The 15,637-nt window shown below is 46.9% G+C and overlaps 1 protein-coding gene across 1 annotated transcript; it reads right to left on the bottom strand.

Moving 5' to 3' along the window:
• Positions 1 to 3,288: 3,288 nt before the first annotated feature.
• Positions 3,289 to 15,354, bottom strand: LOC309712195 (matrix metalloproteinase-14-like). Its single transcript, XM_082542834.1, has 10 exons — positions 14,690 to 15,354; positions 13,472 to 13,620; positions 11,028 to 11,144; positions 10,629 to 10,945; positions 10,189 to 10,350; positions 8,236 to 8,618; positions 8,007 to 8,145; positions 6,944 to 7,094; positions 6,754 to 6,869; positions 3,289 to 5,619 (listed from the first exon to the last, which is right to left on the bottom strand). Exons 1-10 carry the CDS (start codon positions 14,798 to 14,800, stop codon positions 5,159 to 5,161), a joined length of 2,106 nt encoding a protein of 701 aa, XP_082398960.1. The 5' UTR covers positions 14,801 to 15,354; the 3' UTR covers positions 3,289 to 5,158.
• Positions 15,355 to 15,637: the final 283 nt, after the last annotated feature.

Below are 15,637 nucleotides of genomic sequence, written 5' to 3' on the forward strand. Positions count from 1 at the left end.
CTTCTCCGTAACCTATAAACTGCTGTCACGGGAAAACACGGAGCAACCAGCAGGTGGGGGATTGTTTGTAACAGAAAGGGGAAAGGTCCCTTTCTGTCAGATCACAGTCGTTTAAACATGTGAGCACATGCAGCAGAGACTTCACCTGAATCATAAACGAGTGATGAATTCAATTCAATTTGATTATTAAAGTAACTAAATTTCTTTCATCTTTGCTTTTCACAGGAATGTCGATCATTTTGGATTCGTTCTCACTATTCTGCTGATTAAATAAGCTCCCACACTGCAGGGTCACTGAACTCAGCTGCTCAGCATGTGTGAGTCCTTCATCGTGTCAGTGCGTAGTGAGGGATAAAGCGTCAGGCTTAGAAGTGTATTACTGATGCAGTCATAGATTGGAACGACAGGAGGAAGAGGAGTGAGAGGAGGAGTGGTCAGCTTTAGTCTGCACTGCCCTGCTGGGTGTTTCCTGTGAGTTTATAAAACTTCTTATATTAAGTTGCTCTACATTTGTTACGTCATGTATTTTACTTGGTTGTGTTTCCTCCATGACAGAGACCTATGACACCACGAATGAAGTGAGTCGCTTGATCATCGTTGCCGTGTTGGAGCACTTTCACCTTTTCCCATCCACGTCCGAGCTTTTTCAGCAAAGCTCGTTCAGCTCGTTCAGCAGTCTAACAGTTTCGCTCTGTCAGCCTAAATGTCACTGAATCAGTAAAAATATGAAGAGAGCATACTGTGTCTTTAGGCCTCTGTCGGCACTTCCTTCCTCCAGACTTCTGTTTATTGAACATTTTCAGACTCAAAAGTTCCACGCAGATGTAATATTTATAGTAATTGTGAAAAGAGTCGCAGTTATCTTTCATAATCTTATCTGAATCTTATTCGTTTCATTATATTCATCACATTTAAATATGTTTGTAAAATCCCAGCTGTAGATCAGACTGGTAGGCATGGATCCACTTCTGTCAGCAGTCAAAGGCGGTGGGGACGCTCTTGCCCTTATTGTTTGGACACCACAGCCTAGCGGACTATTGTTGCTGACGTCCATCCGTCTATGATCAGTGTGGGCATCTTCTGATAGCAGGACAAACACAAGATGTCACAAAACCAAATCATTTAAAACTGATTTCTTGACTGTAACAGTGAATTCGCTGCACTCGATGGCCTGCACGGCCTCCGGCTGTCAATCCAATGGAGCGTCTGGTGAAATAGGAAATTCCCATCACGGATGTGGAGCTGAGAACCTGTGTGATGCTGTCAGTACAGTATGAACCAAACATGTCTGAAAACACCTTGTTGAATAATTAAGAGCCCAACCTGATGCCTGAATATGTTTGAATTAGCAGTGAAGACTTTGAAGTAAAAATCACTCCTTATCTTAGAATAAGGTCAAGATGAGGAAAAGTATGAATCCTTTTTTTCCTATTTCACTATTTTATATCTTTTATCAGCTGGAGCCCAAACTGTACACCGGCCCTGCATGTGGGACTCACAGCCCGATCGAAGCAGTCACATCTATGAAAACGACGCCCACCAGTGAGGCATCATCGGTCGGATCCAACACACTGACACGAAGGTAAGGCGTCCAAAAACAGTTCAGATGCTTCTGGTCATCACTAGTGTACAGTGTAGAGGACGCTGGTGCACTGACACTTGAAATGGGGATATTTCAGCCTTTTTTGCATTATGGTGTCATTTTTACTCGCCAACCTGAGGAAGAGTGGTTGCAGAAAGAAAGGAAGGTGGACAAAGCTAATGAGAGGATTGGGAAATAGGTATGAGAAAGAAAGCATGGCCCGATGCCAGAGGGTGATTAACGAGGATTCAGGACAGCCGTTGTTAAAAAGAAAACTGGTAAACAAGACGTGGCGTGTTGGTCGCCCCGGCTGATGGCGTGCGAGCTCTAAGGTGGAGCTGAAAAAGAACAACTGCAGGAAGAGGCAATTTTATGGCTATCAGATTCATTTGGTTCAAAGAGCAGATCGTCGGTCTGATCATCCAGGTAAACACAGACTGTCCCTGGCAGGTGGACAAACATTCACCAGTTCAGATAAATGTCCATTTAAAAAAGCCTCGTGCTGCATTTGAGAGTGAAAACCATTTATGGTGCTGATGAAGCAGGAGGCAGCAGGTAGATCTCATTATCAGCTCAGCAGGAGATAAGCTGAGAAAACAGGCTGATGACACAGAGCTGGGCCTTGGCTGGACACAGTACTTCCACACTGTCCTCAATTCTAATTGAACAGCTGGATTAGACCCGGTGAGGCGGCTGGTTTGGGAAAAGATGAGGTAGGAGAGAGCACAGGGATACACAGCTGTGTCCAGCTGGGATACCCAGCTGTGTCCAGCTGGGACACCCCCCCGATTTGTCATATTTGAGTTAATCTGAGAGTCAAAGGAAAAGAGAGAGCAGCTGAGGAGTGGATGATCTGTGACGAAACTAATCCTCATTACCTCTGACATCAAGGTGCTCTCATGTACAAGACAAAGGAAGTCACGCAGGAGCCTCATGCGCACACACACGTGCAGAGCTCAATACTTTGGTCCTTTACTCAAACCAACAGAAAATCACTGAAAAAGGATCAAAGTCAAATTTCATATGCTTAAAAAAAAAAAAACTACACAACTGCAAATTTACTTACTGCGAATATTAGACGAGTGAAACTGTTAGAGGTGGAGCTCGTTTTCATTTCCATCATTTTATCGTTTAGATCAGCGGTCTCCAACCTTTTTTGCGCCACGGACGGTTTATGCCCGACAATATTTTCACGGACCGGCCTGTAAGGTGTCGCGGATAAATACAACAAAATAAAACTAGTACCGGTACCGAAAAAAAGAAAATTTATTCATAACACACGTGAAAAGACCCAGGAAAACCGAGTAAATGATAAAACGATAACAAAATAACACTGAAAACCGATAAAAACCCCGAAAACCAGACATTTCACACCTGAGCCTCAACTCTCGCGGCCCGGTACCGGTCCGAGGCCCGGGGGTTGGGGACCGCTGCATTAGACCGCAAATAAAGTTGTGATTTACAAAGTCACTGCTGACTTTAGATGTAAATAAATGCAACAAAGATATTTCATTTGAAAGATTCTTATTATTCAACATCGACATACATTCATAATATTAAAGATTTAAGTAGGAAAAAAAATGCAGTTTTGTGAGATCAAGTTTCCACCATTTCCTGGAGCAACGACTCCCTCTTGTGGCCAAAAGTATGAATAAAACTGCTGAACTTGAAGTTTCAGACAGCATGGAAACACGCAGCAGCAAAGATGACTCGTGTTGCTTTTTATTTGAGTTTTATGTGAAACCTTTAATGTACTCTACACTGGAGTGCACAGGCCTTATCGAACATGCCCTGCATGCATCATCATCATCATCATCAAAAAAAATCTACTGCTGCTCTAACAAAACATCTGAATGCACACAAAATGCGCAAAACTACAAATGATAATGTAAAAAAAGTAAGAAATCCTTTCCCCGTACTATCTATATAGTTCTTTAAAAAACGCCGCCGCAGTATCCACAGGAGGGAAAACAAGTCACAACGAAACTCGATGCAAAGGTTAACAAGTTTAAAATGCTGATCGATGAGCCGGGAAAGACAATAAGACGAGATCCCGTCCTGCAGATGCTTCTGTGGATTCATTATCTTGTATATGCTTGAGCTGACTTTCCAGAAGAGTGGAGGAGAAAATGAACACACCGGGGAAAATACATGAGTGAAAGAAAGAAAAGCGAGCAGAGGAAAAGCAGACAGTCATCTGTAGCCGTGAAAACAGAGCGCAGCAGAAACAAGAGCTGAAAAGGAGAAGCGGACTCGAGTGGCCCAATGTAGGTCAGGAGGCACAACGCCAGCATTGCTCCTCCTCTAAATCCTTCTAACCTCCCTTTCTCCTTCCTTCCTTCCCTCGCTCGTCCTTTTATGCAGAAACCTGAGGAAACACTGACAGAGCCCTCCCTCTCCTCATCTCCTTCCCTCTCATTTCCCTTCTACTCTTTACTCACCGCCATCACTTTTTATAACTCCCCCTTCTGCATTTTTCCCGACTCCCCCGCCTCCCCTCATGCCTGACGGCCCTAAATCTGCAACATGTGGCCTTAATGGAAACCAGACCCTCACCCATTCAGGCCTCTCCCTCGTAGACATAATTAGCTTTAACTCTGTTTAGCATTAAAAAAGCAATAGAGACATAAAAAGAGGACACAGTTGCTTTTTCACTCTCCACAGGCTGACACTGCAGATTTTATAAAAGACCTCGATAATTCTCGACAGCGCTCATAAAAAGGCGAATAAATCCTAACGCCGGCACCGGCCGTATATCAGCACGTCTCCGCTGGGATCGTGTTTGTAGCGCTGCAGTCTGCAAGAGGCTGCGGCAGGAGGAGGGGAGGCTGGAGCCTAAGTGTCTGTGCACGAAAAGAAAAGAAAAGCTACGTGCTGCGGGTGGATGAGCGAACATGCATGCACAAATCAGTGCAGATACAAGCTGTTTTTGAGCTAATGTGTGTCATGTGTGCAGGAAAGGTCAGACATAATGGGCTCAGTGGGAAGCGGGCAAGTCATGGACACGCAGCTGTCGAACATTCCTGCGCTGTTGGAGGACGAGCTCGGCCTGCAGAGACGCAAACAGCACAACAGAGACGGCAAAGTGCAAACGATCTGTTCTAAACAGAAGAAACGCTGCTGAAGCATCTTCATTAAAAAGCTTGTTCTTATTAATGCAAGCAAACGTGTTTATGTGACGGTGCTTCTAATATATGTGCTCGAAAGACTTGGTCTGCATTTACACTACAAATAATCCCCCAAACGTCCTCAGTCCAGTTGGAATTGATGCAATCACACATCCCTGGTGAAAACTTATTTTAAAGAAAGGGGTTTTTTGGGGGGGGGACCTTTTCAGACTTTTGGAAGGCACAGAGAGAGGCACAGTAGAAAAACCTGTGGCCGAGCTAAAGCTCCACAGGCACTGAATTCACAATTTTTTTTATCACGTCACACGAGCAGTGAAAGTTCTCCCAATGACTAACGGGCCCATCGTCAGCTTTTTCAAAGCTTCTTTTCCTCTAACGCCAAAAGTAAAAACTGGGCGGCTGCACCAGATGAACGACGGACACCTGAACTCTCTCTTCGACTCGAGCGTCACACCCAGTCCTGCAGCGAGCGCTTGCAGTGCACCAAGGCCCTCGGTGTCTCTTTGTTCTGAAGAGTCCTGAGGATGGCATAGATTAGGACGAGGATGCACAGGATGAGCACCAGGGGAACGACCACCATAATCAGGGTCATGACCTTTGATTCATTGTCAGCCACAGCCACGACCACGTTCACGTCTTTGTCCTCCTCTTCCTCTGTGCTGTCAGGCTTAGCGGTCTCCTCTCGCTCAGAGTTTGCGTCTCTGTCTGGCTCTTTGTGCTCGTCTTTGCCTCGGTCTGAAGGCTCGACCGGTTTGTCTTCCGGCTCGGCGTCTGCGTCGGGCTTCGGGTCGGGGACCCCCACGCAACCCATGAAGTCCTTCAGGATGGAGCGGGGATAGCCTTTGTCTGCTTCGGATCTGCGATTGTCAAATCTCCAGTAGTTGGTGCCTTTGTAGAAATAGGTGTAAGCTGCACGAGGAGAAGAAAGGAGACATTTTCACTTGATGCCGATTATACAGCATGCACAGTGCTGATGTTTGGGAGCAAGCCCCCCTCATGTGAATAGAGCCTTTCTGGCTGTAGACCATTATAGAGTCAGATCAATCTAACAGGCAGTGAATGTACGTAGTTATCCGTACAGCTACAGCTAGCTCTCACAAACAAGGAAGAGGCTCCGTCCAAAGATACCAAAATAAATTCACTCATCGCATCTTATTAGTCAAATCATCAAAAACATGAACTTGTGGTTTTCCAGGGTTACGTGCCGACCTCGTCGTGTTCAACAGCGAACCTGCAGAGGCGACCCGCGCAGATTAATCCTGTAACTGTATTTTGTAAAGAGTATTTCCCCCTCATGATTTTGCATTATTGTCACAATGTTTCAGATCATCAAACAAATTCTAATAACAGAAACTTTTTCAGAAGGTGGACTAATGAATAAACTCATCATTTAAAAACAGTCTTTTCTAGTTACTCGGGTTACTTTTCTCTAATATTGTAAACTTGTTTGATGATCAGAAACGTACGAGTGCGACAAACATGCAAAAGAAAGAATCGCTGCACATTCAAAAGGTCGTGTGCGAAGACTCACACAGTGCGCCGCTTTGGTGACAGCCAGGCCTGACTATATTAGTCAAGTCTGCCAAATTATTGGATAAAATAAAACCAAAATGCAATAAATCCTTTGAAATCTGTCGCCTTCGTGCACTTATTGACAACATGCTGCATGAATAAGCACAGATTCTTCTCTGTGCTGCACAGGCTGCCTGCACAGCGTCTGGGTGGAGATGTGATCCGACTCTTACCGAGTGCATTCAGAGCTGCTCGGACACAAATCTCATTTCCAAAAGGAAGGACGGGCCAACCCACAGACCAGCGCTCTCCTTCCTCTCTCTGCTTTGTTGCTTCACTGCTTCCTCCAACCTTTCCTTCTTTCGCTCCCTCCACCTCCACCCTGCTGCTCTGTCAGGCTGTTCTCTTGCTTCCAACAGTGAAGGCGAAGCTTTTTATGTTTGTTGTGATTCTCATAAACCGAAGCTGTTGGATGTTCCCACTGCTAAAATAAAACCCGGGCAAATTGCTCAATTTAAACTCCTGACTTACCCCCATCATCGCTGAGGAAGGCTCCTTTAGGGGAGGGAGGGATCCTGCCCCATCTGCTAATTGGTTTGGGGAAGTCGCGGTCTGTGGTCCGTGTCTCCTCGTTGTATCGCCAGTACCTGCGAGACAATAAGACGTATTAAGATGTCTACGCGGCGTTAAAACCTCCGCGCTCCGTGTAGCCGAATCATACCTGTCTCCAGAGAAGAAGTACGTGTGCCCGTTGGGCTCCCACCAGATCGCTGTGTCGATCCCGTGTGGAGGAACGCCTTTTCCATAGTGATATAAGGGCTGTGGGTACCCTGGCATCACGTCAGCCTCCCTGAACAGCCAGAATCTGTCACCTGTAGGCACAGATGGAGACGACGCTTTGTCCAAAGAAACAAAAGCACACCGAGTCGAGCTTTCTCGCACAGCTCGTGTTTCTGACACGGCCAACAGAGGGAAGAATAAGGCAAAGGTAAGTCTGAGGAGAAGAAAGGAAGATGAAAAGAAGCTCATGGTCAGCACACATGGTGTACATCAGCAGGTTTACTCACTCCAGAAGAAAAGCAGAAAAGACAGGCGAGGTTGAAATGGCATGCATTCACACATTTTCCAAGACTTCCATATGTGAGGGTTGACTCCTCTCCTAAGCCTAATCTTTGGACACACTTTCAGCCACTTTCCGCTTCTACTGCCAGGCTGCTGCGCTGCGCTCCAGGCCAATAAAATGTACTGAAGTGTCCGAGCCTGATCAGAGATCCTGAAAACGCACAGCAAAGCACCACAGCTGCTCACATCTGGAGCAGCGCAGTCAGAGAGGCTGATGTAAGCCCCTCCACCTCTTTCATGAGGCCGTCCGGGCTCAGCTGGAGCCAATAACAGCTGCCACGCTGCACAGGCCTGTTCAAAACACCCAGTGAACTCACAAACACACATTCATAAATGTAAACTCGGTGCTCTCGTTCAGTTTGCAGCAATCGTGTCGTAATGTTTTATTCTTTTGAGGGGAGTTTTTTCTTTTTCTGTGGTGTTTTAAACATTTTTTACTCAAATCCGTGTGATTCAGAACCTTGTAAATCAAGTTGTGCAGGAGACGAATGCAGAGTTTGCATCGAACAGTTCATGTTACGCTGCTCCTCAGAGAGGACGCGAAATGAGGAACTAGAGCTAAACTAGAATAACGTCGAGGCGTAACGCACTCGCTGCTCAGCAGGTGGGCGACGCTTTGTGGAAGTGGCTGGTTTTATTTGGAATAAGCAGCTGTGACGTACCTTTAAAAAAGACAAATTTGCCGTCGTGACGTTCGTACGCTGCGTCAATGTCGGTGGGGAGACCGTTCCAGAATACAGATATCGGCATGGGGTAATTATCGAGGACGCGGTTCCTCCGAACCCGCCAGAACCAACGACCCTGCAAAAGCAAAACAACGATGCACGTCTTAGTTACTTTCCCTCGCATGACTCGAACATTGCAGCTGTGAGCAAAGCCCTGTTTGTTTACCTTGAAGACAAACATCTCCCCCCTCAGCATGGTCACTGTATCAAAGTCTCCATCGCAGATGTCAGGGGGCTGGTTGTCTGGCAGCTTGGGAGGCCGAGGAGGAGGAGGGATGTCTTTCCGTGGAGTGACGGGTTCTGGCACAGGCGGGGATTGGGTGGTGGTGGAGGAGGTAGGGAGGATGGGAGGCGAGGTGGGACCGGGGCTCGGTTCGGGTTGGGCCGGAGGATCCGGGTCGGCGTCCGTCGGGACGCGTGGGGCATCGGCTGGAGAATAAGTGGTGGGCTCTTCTTCTGGGACAGAAGGGGAGGTGGGGGAGTCGACGCTGGGTTCATCGTCAGGGGCGAGCGGAGAAGTAGGCGAAGCATCTGTGATGAGGGGAGGACCTTGGGGGGAAAAAAGAGGCAACAGGAAAGGCTCCAGTCTGTGTGGCATTAGACATTAATACTTGCTTTTATTCGCTTCCTTTCGACTAAATACTCTGCAGCAGAGCGAACGCAGTTTTCCATTTTGTGACCGACTGTCACTCTGCTGCTGCTCGTTGGAAAAATCTGCTGGTTGCTAAGAGAGGAAAACACACAGATAAAGTCAGTTATGCAATAGGTATCAGCTGATGGGCTCCAAGATGCGTGGGTTACACTGGACCAAAGGCTTTGCTCAGAACACATCGAGGCCAGTATGTGAAGAAATCCACCGTCTGCAGCAAAACAACAAAAGCTCAGTGCTGCCAAACGAGAACTGAGGCCATCGCAGCACAAAGATACTGTCATCAGTTTTCTTCTTTTAAATTCAGCTGTGTTTCAGTGGAATAAAAACTTCACATTTACAAAGACCCTAGTCGGCCGCTATCCTCACAGGAAGACAGCGGGCGTGTCTGCGTCTCTGCACAAAGAAAGGAAAAAGCTCCAGGACGAGGCTGACTGCCCGCCGATGTTACAACATTTTTGGCTCCAAAGCAAAATACATCCCAAACCCAAAGATGTCAGCGAGTCTTCTCAGCAGCATTCACTCGTAGCCAATCAGGAGGAAGCTGTGAGCAAACACCATAACGAGCAGCACTTGGATTTATTCGGGTCGTGTGTCTGACCACACGGTAAACGTTCGCTCTTGCTTTAAGCTCAGTTTTGTATCAACCATCTCCAGCTCAGAGCGCTAAAAGCTCCGAGCTGTTACTCAGAGGCGGATTTATATAAAACAGCTGATGTGAGAGAATCAAACGTCACGGGATGTAAAATCAAAACAAGCGTGAAACCTGCGGAAAATCCTCGTTTTTATCTAAAGCAAAAGAAATGCAAAGTTCATAAATCATCAAGTGTGAACAATTCACGTCTGTGGTTTTAATGCAGCGCGATACGCCGACAAACGGCGTCTGTTAATCAACAACGCCATCTATTCAGGAGGAAGAAGATGGGCTCATCATACTGGAATGCATGACATTCTGCATCTGCTGCTTCCTGCATCCTCTGTAAGGATCCAGATGTGACGTGAGAGCGATGACTGACGTTTGGCTCGCTAACAGTGCAGCGATCAAAGCTCAGCATGGAAACAGAAGATGATGACACCCCTCTGAGGATGGTGAGCCCGACAACACGGACAATCAAGAATAGATGGAAAGGCTTTTGCTGCAGGGGTAGGGCAGATTTGAAATGTTAATCATGAAAGACAAAATAAAGTTTGGGGCATTTGCTTTTAGATTCAATAGTGTTTTTCCATAAATACTGCTAATATGCATTTAAGTAGCCCCAAACACTGCACTGGACCGCTGTGCAAGGATTCACCATGAGGATAATCAGCATCATTTCTAGTAATATCCATAATTTCCAGAGCACTGTGGGGTTTCACATCTCTTCTGCATACAGAGATTTAGAAGCTCTGCAGCCCAAAGAAAAGAACATCTCATGCTGGTAGAAATAACTCTGTATCACCAAAGACATCCATAGAGCGCGTTCTTCTCACCATATATGTGCTGTATGCCTCTGATGTCATCCTCATGGAGCGTGAAGTTCTGTGTGTGGACCCACTGGTAGACAGGAGCCATTGTGGCTCTGGGGTTATCCGAATGCTGCAGACCCAGAGCGTGACCGAGCTCATGAACCGCAACCAGGAACAGATCTATACCTGCGAGAGAGACAGGCGTAGCTGTGGGTCATCTGCTTTGAGTGTGCACAACAAGGAAAATGCACATTGCTTTGTGGTTGGTGCGCACACAAACGAACACAAAAGGCACTGAGAGCTCTCGGCCCAAACATTTATCACTGCGGAGTCAAAGCGAGTCAGGTCACCGAGTACGACCGCATCCTTCCAGGTTGCCTCCCAGCTGATATCGACCAAAATGGCGACTGTTCAGAGATTAAGTTGAATTTCTCACATAAGCAGAAAAAAACAAACCCACTGACCTTTCGGGTTTTCGTTGTCCAGTGTCCAAGGCTCATCTGAATCAAAGTGCGTGTCCCCACCTATTCCCGGTCCGGGATAGTAGGCGTGGGCCAGAGACCCACCCTCGCCATCGAACAGTGACATATCACCATGGAAACCGGAGGCAAACAGCAGCAGGATATCGGCGAGCTTCGTCTGGCTGCTGTTGACGCCGTGTCCAGGTGGTAGCTCCTCAAAGGTGAGCGGCGTGACTCGTCTCCAAACACCGAAGGCTTTGCGGATCGCATCGTACGTCCGTTCCTCTCCCAGGGACGGGGGCATGTTTTGGTCCATTATACTGAAGTCAGAAGTAAAATCGTATCAGAGCTGCGGAGCACTTTGATTTATTGCAGTCTGATTGTTTCATTTGGTCTGGAAACCTGTAGGTGATGTGATCTTTGTCCCAGCGCTGCCCAGTCAGAACGTAGCGCTTCTTCCTGTCAACCAGATCCTCGGGCTTTCTGTCAGGGAGGCCACAACGAGGCCGCCGCATGGCCCTGCGCACACACACACACGCACGCACGCACACACGCACGCACACGCACAATAAAGGATTTCTCAGTTCCACATTAAGCTGGATGAGATTAGCTTTCTCATTCTCACCAGACTAACCTAGAAACGTGTACAGTCAGGTCCATAAATATTGGGACATCGACACAAGTCTAACATTTTGGGCTGTATACACCAGCACAATGATTTCAAATGAAACGAACAAGATGTGCTTTAACTGCAGACTGTCAGCTTTTATTTGAGGGTGTTTACATCCAAAGCAGGTGAACGGTGTTGGAATTACAACAGTTTGCATATGTGCCTCCCACTTGTTAAGGGACCAAAAGTAATGGGACAATTGGCTTCTCAGCTGTTCCATGGTCAGGTGTGTGTTATTCCCTCATTCCTCCAATTACAATGAGCAGATAAAAGGTCCAGAGTTCATTTCAAGTGTGCTGTTTGCATCTGGAGCCTGTTGCTGTCAACTGCCAAGATGAGAGCCAAAGAGCTGTCACTATCAGTGAAGCAAGCCATCATTAGGCTGAGAAAACAAAGCAAACCCATCAGAGAGACAGCAAAACCATCAGGCGTGGCCAAAACAACTGTTTGGAACATTCTCAAAAAGAAGGAACGCACCGGTGAGCTCAGCAACACCAAAAGACCTGAAACAACTGCGGTGGACGACCGAAGAATCCTTCCCCTGCTGAAGAAAACATCCTTCACAACAGTTGGCCAGATCAAGAACACTCTCCAGGAGGTGGTGCATGTGTGTCAACAATCAAGAGAAGACTCCACCAGTGTGAATACAGAGGGTTCACCACAAGATGGAAACCATTAGTGAGCCCCAAAAACAGGAAGGACAAATTAGAGTTTGCCAAACAACATCTAAAAAAGCCATCACAGTTCTGGAACAACATCCTGTGGACAGACGAGACCAAGATCTACTCGTACCAGAGTGACGGGAAGAGAAGAGCATGGAGAAGGAAAGGAACTGCTCATGATCCTGAGCATACCTCATCGGTGAAGCATGGCGCTCGAAGTGTCATGGCGTGGGCATGTATGGCTGCCAGTGGAACTGGTTCTCTTGTATTTATTGATGATGTAACTGCTGACAAAAGCAGCACCATGAATTCTGAAGTGTTTCGGGCAATATTATCTGCTCATATTCAGACAAATGCTTCAGAACTCATTGGATGGTGCTTCACAGTGCAGATGGACAACGACCCAAAGCAAACTGCAAAAGCAACCAAAGAGTCTTTGAAGGGAAAGAAGTGGACTGTTTTGCAATGGCCAAGTCAATCACCTGACCTGAATCCGACTGAGCATTTCATGTGCTGAAGACAAAACTGAAGGGAAATGCCCCAAGAACAAGCAGGAACTGAAGACTGTTGCAGTAGAGGCCTGGCAGAGCATCAGCAGGGATGGAACCCGGCGTCTGGTGATGTCTGTGTTCCAGACTTCAGGCTGTGATTGACTGCAAAGGATTTGCAACCAAGTATTAAAAAGTGGTTCTTATTCTGTCCCATTACCCTGCCCTGTTCACCTGCTTTGGATGTAAACACCCTCAAATAAAAGCTGACAGTCTGCAGTTAAAGCACATCTTGTTCGTTTCATTTGAAATCATTGTGCTGGTGTATACAGCCAAAAATGTTAGACTTGTGTCGATATCCCAATATTTATGGACCTGACTGTATATCGATGCAGCTCTTGGGAACTTTTGGAAACATTCCCCAGCCGGCTGCTGTAACCTGGACTTTTCAGCAAAGTGTGGGCGGTGTTGTGGCGCTTTGCACCATTAATTCACAGTCAGAGTTCAAATCCTCTGTGGAGTTTGCATGTTCCCTTTGCATGATAGTGGGTATAAGGGGCTGGGTTTATTGGCAGTCCTAAATTATACCCTCCCCTCTTGCCCTACGATACCCGGGACAGGCTCCACCCCCTGCCACTGTAAATTGGATAAGTGGAAGAAGATGCAGATGTATCCCTCAGTTTCCAGGCTTTATGAACAGCTAATCTAAGATGCAGGTCTTTGTAGTTTCACTACAAATCTACCACACAGACACAAACTGACCGTCTTCACACTTGACAAGAAAACCACAAACAGCGTTTCCAGCCGAGAATTTGCAGTAAAATTATTTTGAAAATCTTTGAAGGAAAAGCCATGCTCGTATTTGGGATTTGTGCCTGGAACTGTCATTCCACCCCCCCCCCCCCCCACACACACACACACACACACGTTGAATTCATAATATGCAAATGAATAGAAAAAAAAAAGTCTATACAATATCCCTGAGCTCTCTTTGTGGTCACTGCTCTCAGCACATAAAGAGCTTACGCGAGCGTAGCAGAGTCCACCTTCCCGGTCACCTCCAGTCCATACAAGCGCTGCATGTCGCTGATAGCTTTGGACATAATCTGAGCCGACTGCATGGTGGACATCTGCCTGCTGGCTTGAGACAGGTAGCCGAATTTACGGAGCCATGCCTGCGTGGAAGGAAAATAGAAGAGGTCGTCAGATTTCCTTAAGATAGCAGGTCTCTGTGCTTGTGCATCAGGAATGCATGGTGTATACATGAGCGTGACAGCCCCAGCTGTTGGAAGAGCAGCATCTGAGGAGTCGGGAGGAAAGAGAAAGTAGAAACAAACCAGATGGCTTGCATTAATACCAGGACATTCCTGCTCCTTCGTTCCTGCGGTGACAGCCAAGACGGGGAGAGAGGACAGAAACGGGAAAACTGACATTAAATAAATTGCACGTCAGTCCTGTGGGTACACCAGCTAAACCTATAGCTCTGCATGAGTGCCTGAGGTCCCTGCTGAAAGAAGCGTCACATGTTGTGAATTATTCTTCTTCGTTTCATGTTTGATGGCACTGAAACTGAGCCACGAAGTCACAGAACAGGCAAAACAGGATGATGGCTCCAGATGGGTGGGGGGAGGGTCCTGATGTTAGGTAACATGTGCCTCAGCAGGAGAACACGAAAAAACCCACATGCAACGCGGCTTCATGCGTGCGCACTGAGACAGAAAATCCTTAGAGGGTCTTTGCTAGCAGGACAAATCTTAACCAATCAAATGTGTCGTTATGAAGCCGGACGGGCCAAACCTGCCAGAGAGAAACTTTCCTACAGCAGTGTGGTTTACGTGACAAGTTTGAATAATGTCCCTATTAAACCTTTAAAAGCTTAAAAACACATTTAATTAGCCTTCGTGTTGTGTTTGGGGGATAAACTCACTAATAAATAATCACAGGTAACACAACACATCAAAGTCATTTCCAGGTGAGTTTCACTCTGCGGTCTAAAGATGCCGCTTCAGACACATTGTTACCACTCAAAGGAAACACTCGGGTCTAATCGTTTCCTTGTTGACGGACGTCGGTCACACCTGCACAGCTGTTATCTGGAAAGAGGACAAAGGTCAAACGAGCTCCCGCTGTAATCTGTAATTCTGCAGTGAGACTGTTGAAAGCAGGATGATTCGTTTCAATGTGCAGCAACAACGATTTAAATAACAACATGGCAGTCTCCCCCCTACGGAGCCTTCAGCGTACCTCGGCGCTGAAGCGTTCTTCCTCTGGGTCATCTGGCACCGCGCTGCACAAGACCAGGGAGAGTAAGGACGCGGACGTGATGATCTGAGCCCAGGTTTGTTGGGATGTCATCCTTCCCTCGGACGCAAAGACTTGTTGAATGGCAAATATCAAACCAAGCCGCTTCCTCCGACAAGCAGATGCTTTTACATTTAACTCCTGCGGAAAGTGATCTATCGGGCCATTATTGTTCAGCTGAGAAACTTAAGGCACATTTAAAAGCCCGAGAAAACAAAGTGTTTCTACTCCATTCTTGGTCGATCCGGGACAACTTCCCTCACGGAGCATCCAAGTGTTTGTTTCCTCATACGGAGCTGATGCAGCAGAAGTCCTTGCCCCTTTCTGACGGTCACAATGGCTGATCGGCAGCTGAGGAGAAATCCTGCTGAAAGTCACAACTTCAAGCGTCCGAGCACCGAAATGAGCGCATGAAAAGTAAAGTACTTGTTGCGCCGTTTCTGGGGTTACTGCAAAAACCGACCGCAGTAACCCCCCAAAAATCAACCCGAGGGAGAAACTTCACTTTTCCCCGCTGCAGAAATCGACTTCTTTACGTTTTAACCGCGCAGCATGCCTGAGCCCATCATCGGACAAAAGAATCCGCCATAAAATATCTGTTACCGACTTCCTGTTAAGACCTCCCCCTCATGGCTCAACAAACCTGACCCCAACAAAAGGCCACACAAGGTAATGGTCAGTCTGCCCTCTGCTGCTGTGAATGGGACGCTGCAGCAGGTCCACGTGACCACAGCCATTTAACTATAGAAAACACGCGTCGTGTTATTTCAAGTCCTCAAAATAAAACGATTAAAATTCGCTTTTTCTTTAACAAAATTTCCAGACACTAGAGTGACGCGCAGTGACGTCACAGATATTTGAAGCTACAGGACAGTTTCATCTCATCTCCAT

Source organism: Aulonocara stuartgranti, assembly GCF_965226115.1.
Source record: "Aulonocara stuartgranti genome assembly, chromosome: 7".
In the NCBI taxonomy this organism is placed as follows: domain Eukaryota; kingdom Metazoa; phylum Chordata; class Actinopteri; order Cichliformes; family Cichlidae; genus Aulonocara; species Aulonocara stuartgranti.

Bases quoted from the DNA above. Each gene is read 5' to 3' on its own strand.
- LOC309712195 (XM_082542834.1), bottom strand. From the start codon at position 14,800: ATGACATCCCAACAAACCTGGGCTCAGATCATCACGTCCGCGTCCTTA. The intron at 13,621-14,689 runs GTACGCTGAAGG...CCTTCCACGCAG, and splicing joins AAGAACGCTTCAGCGCCGAG to GCATGGCTCCGTAAATTCGG. The intron at 5,620-6,753 runs GTAAGTCAGGAG...CTCCTCGTGCAG, and splicing joins CTTCCTCAGCGATGATGGGG to CTTACACCTATTTCTACAAA.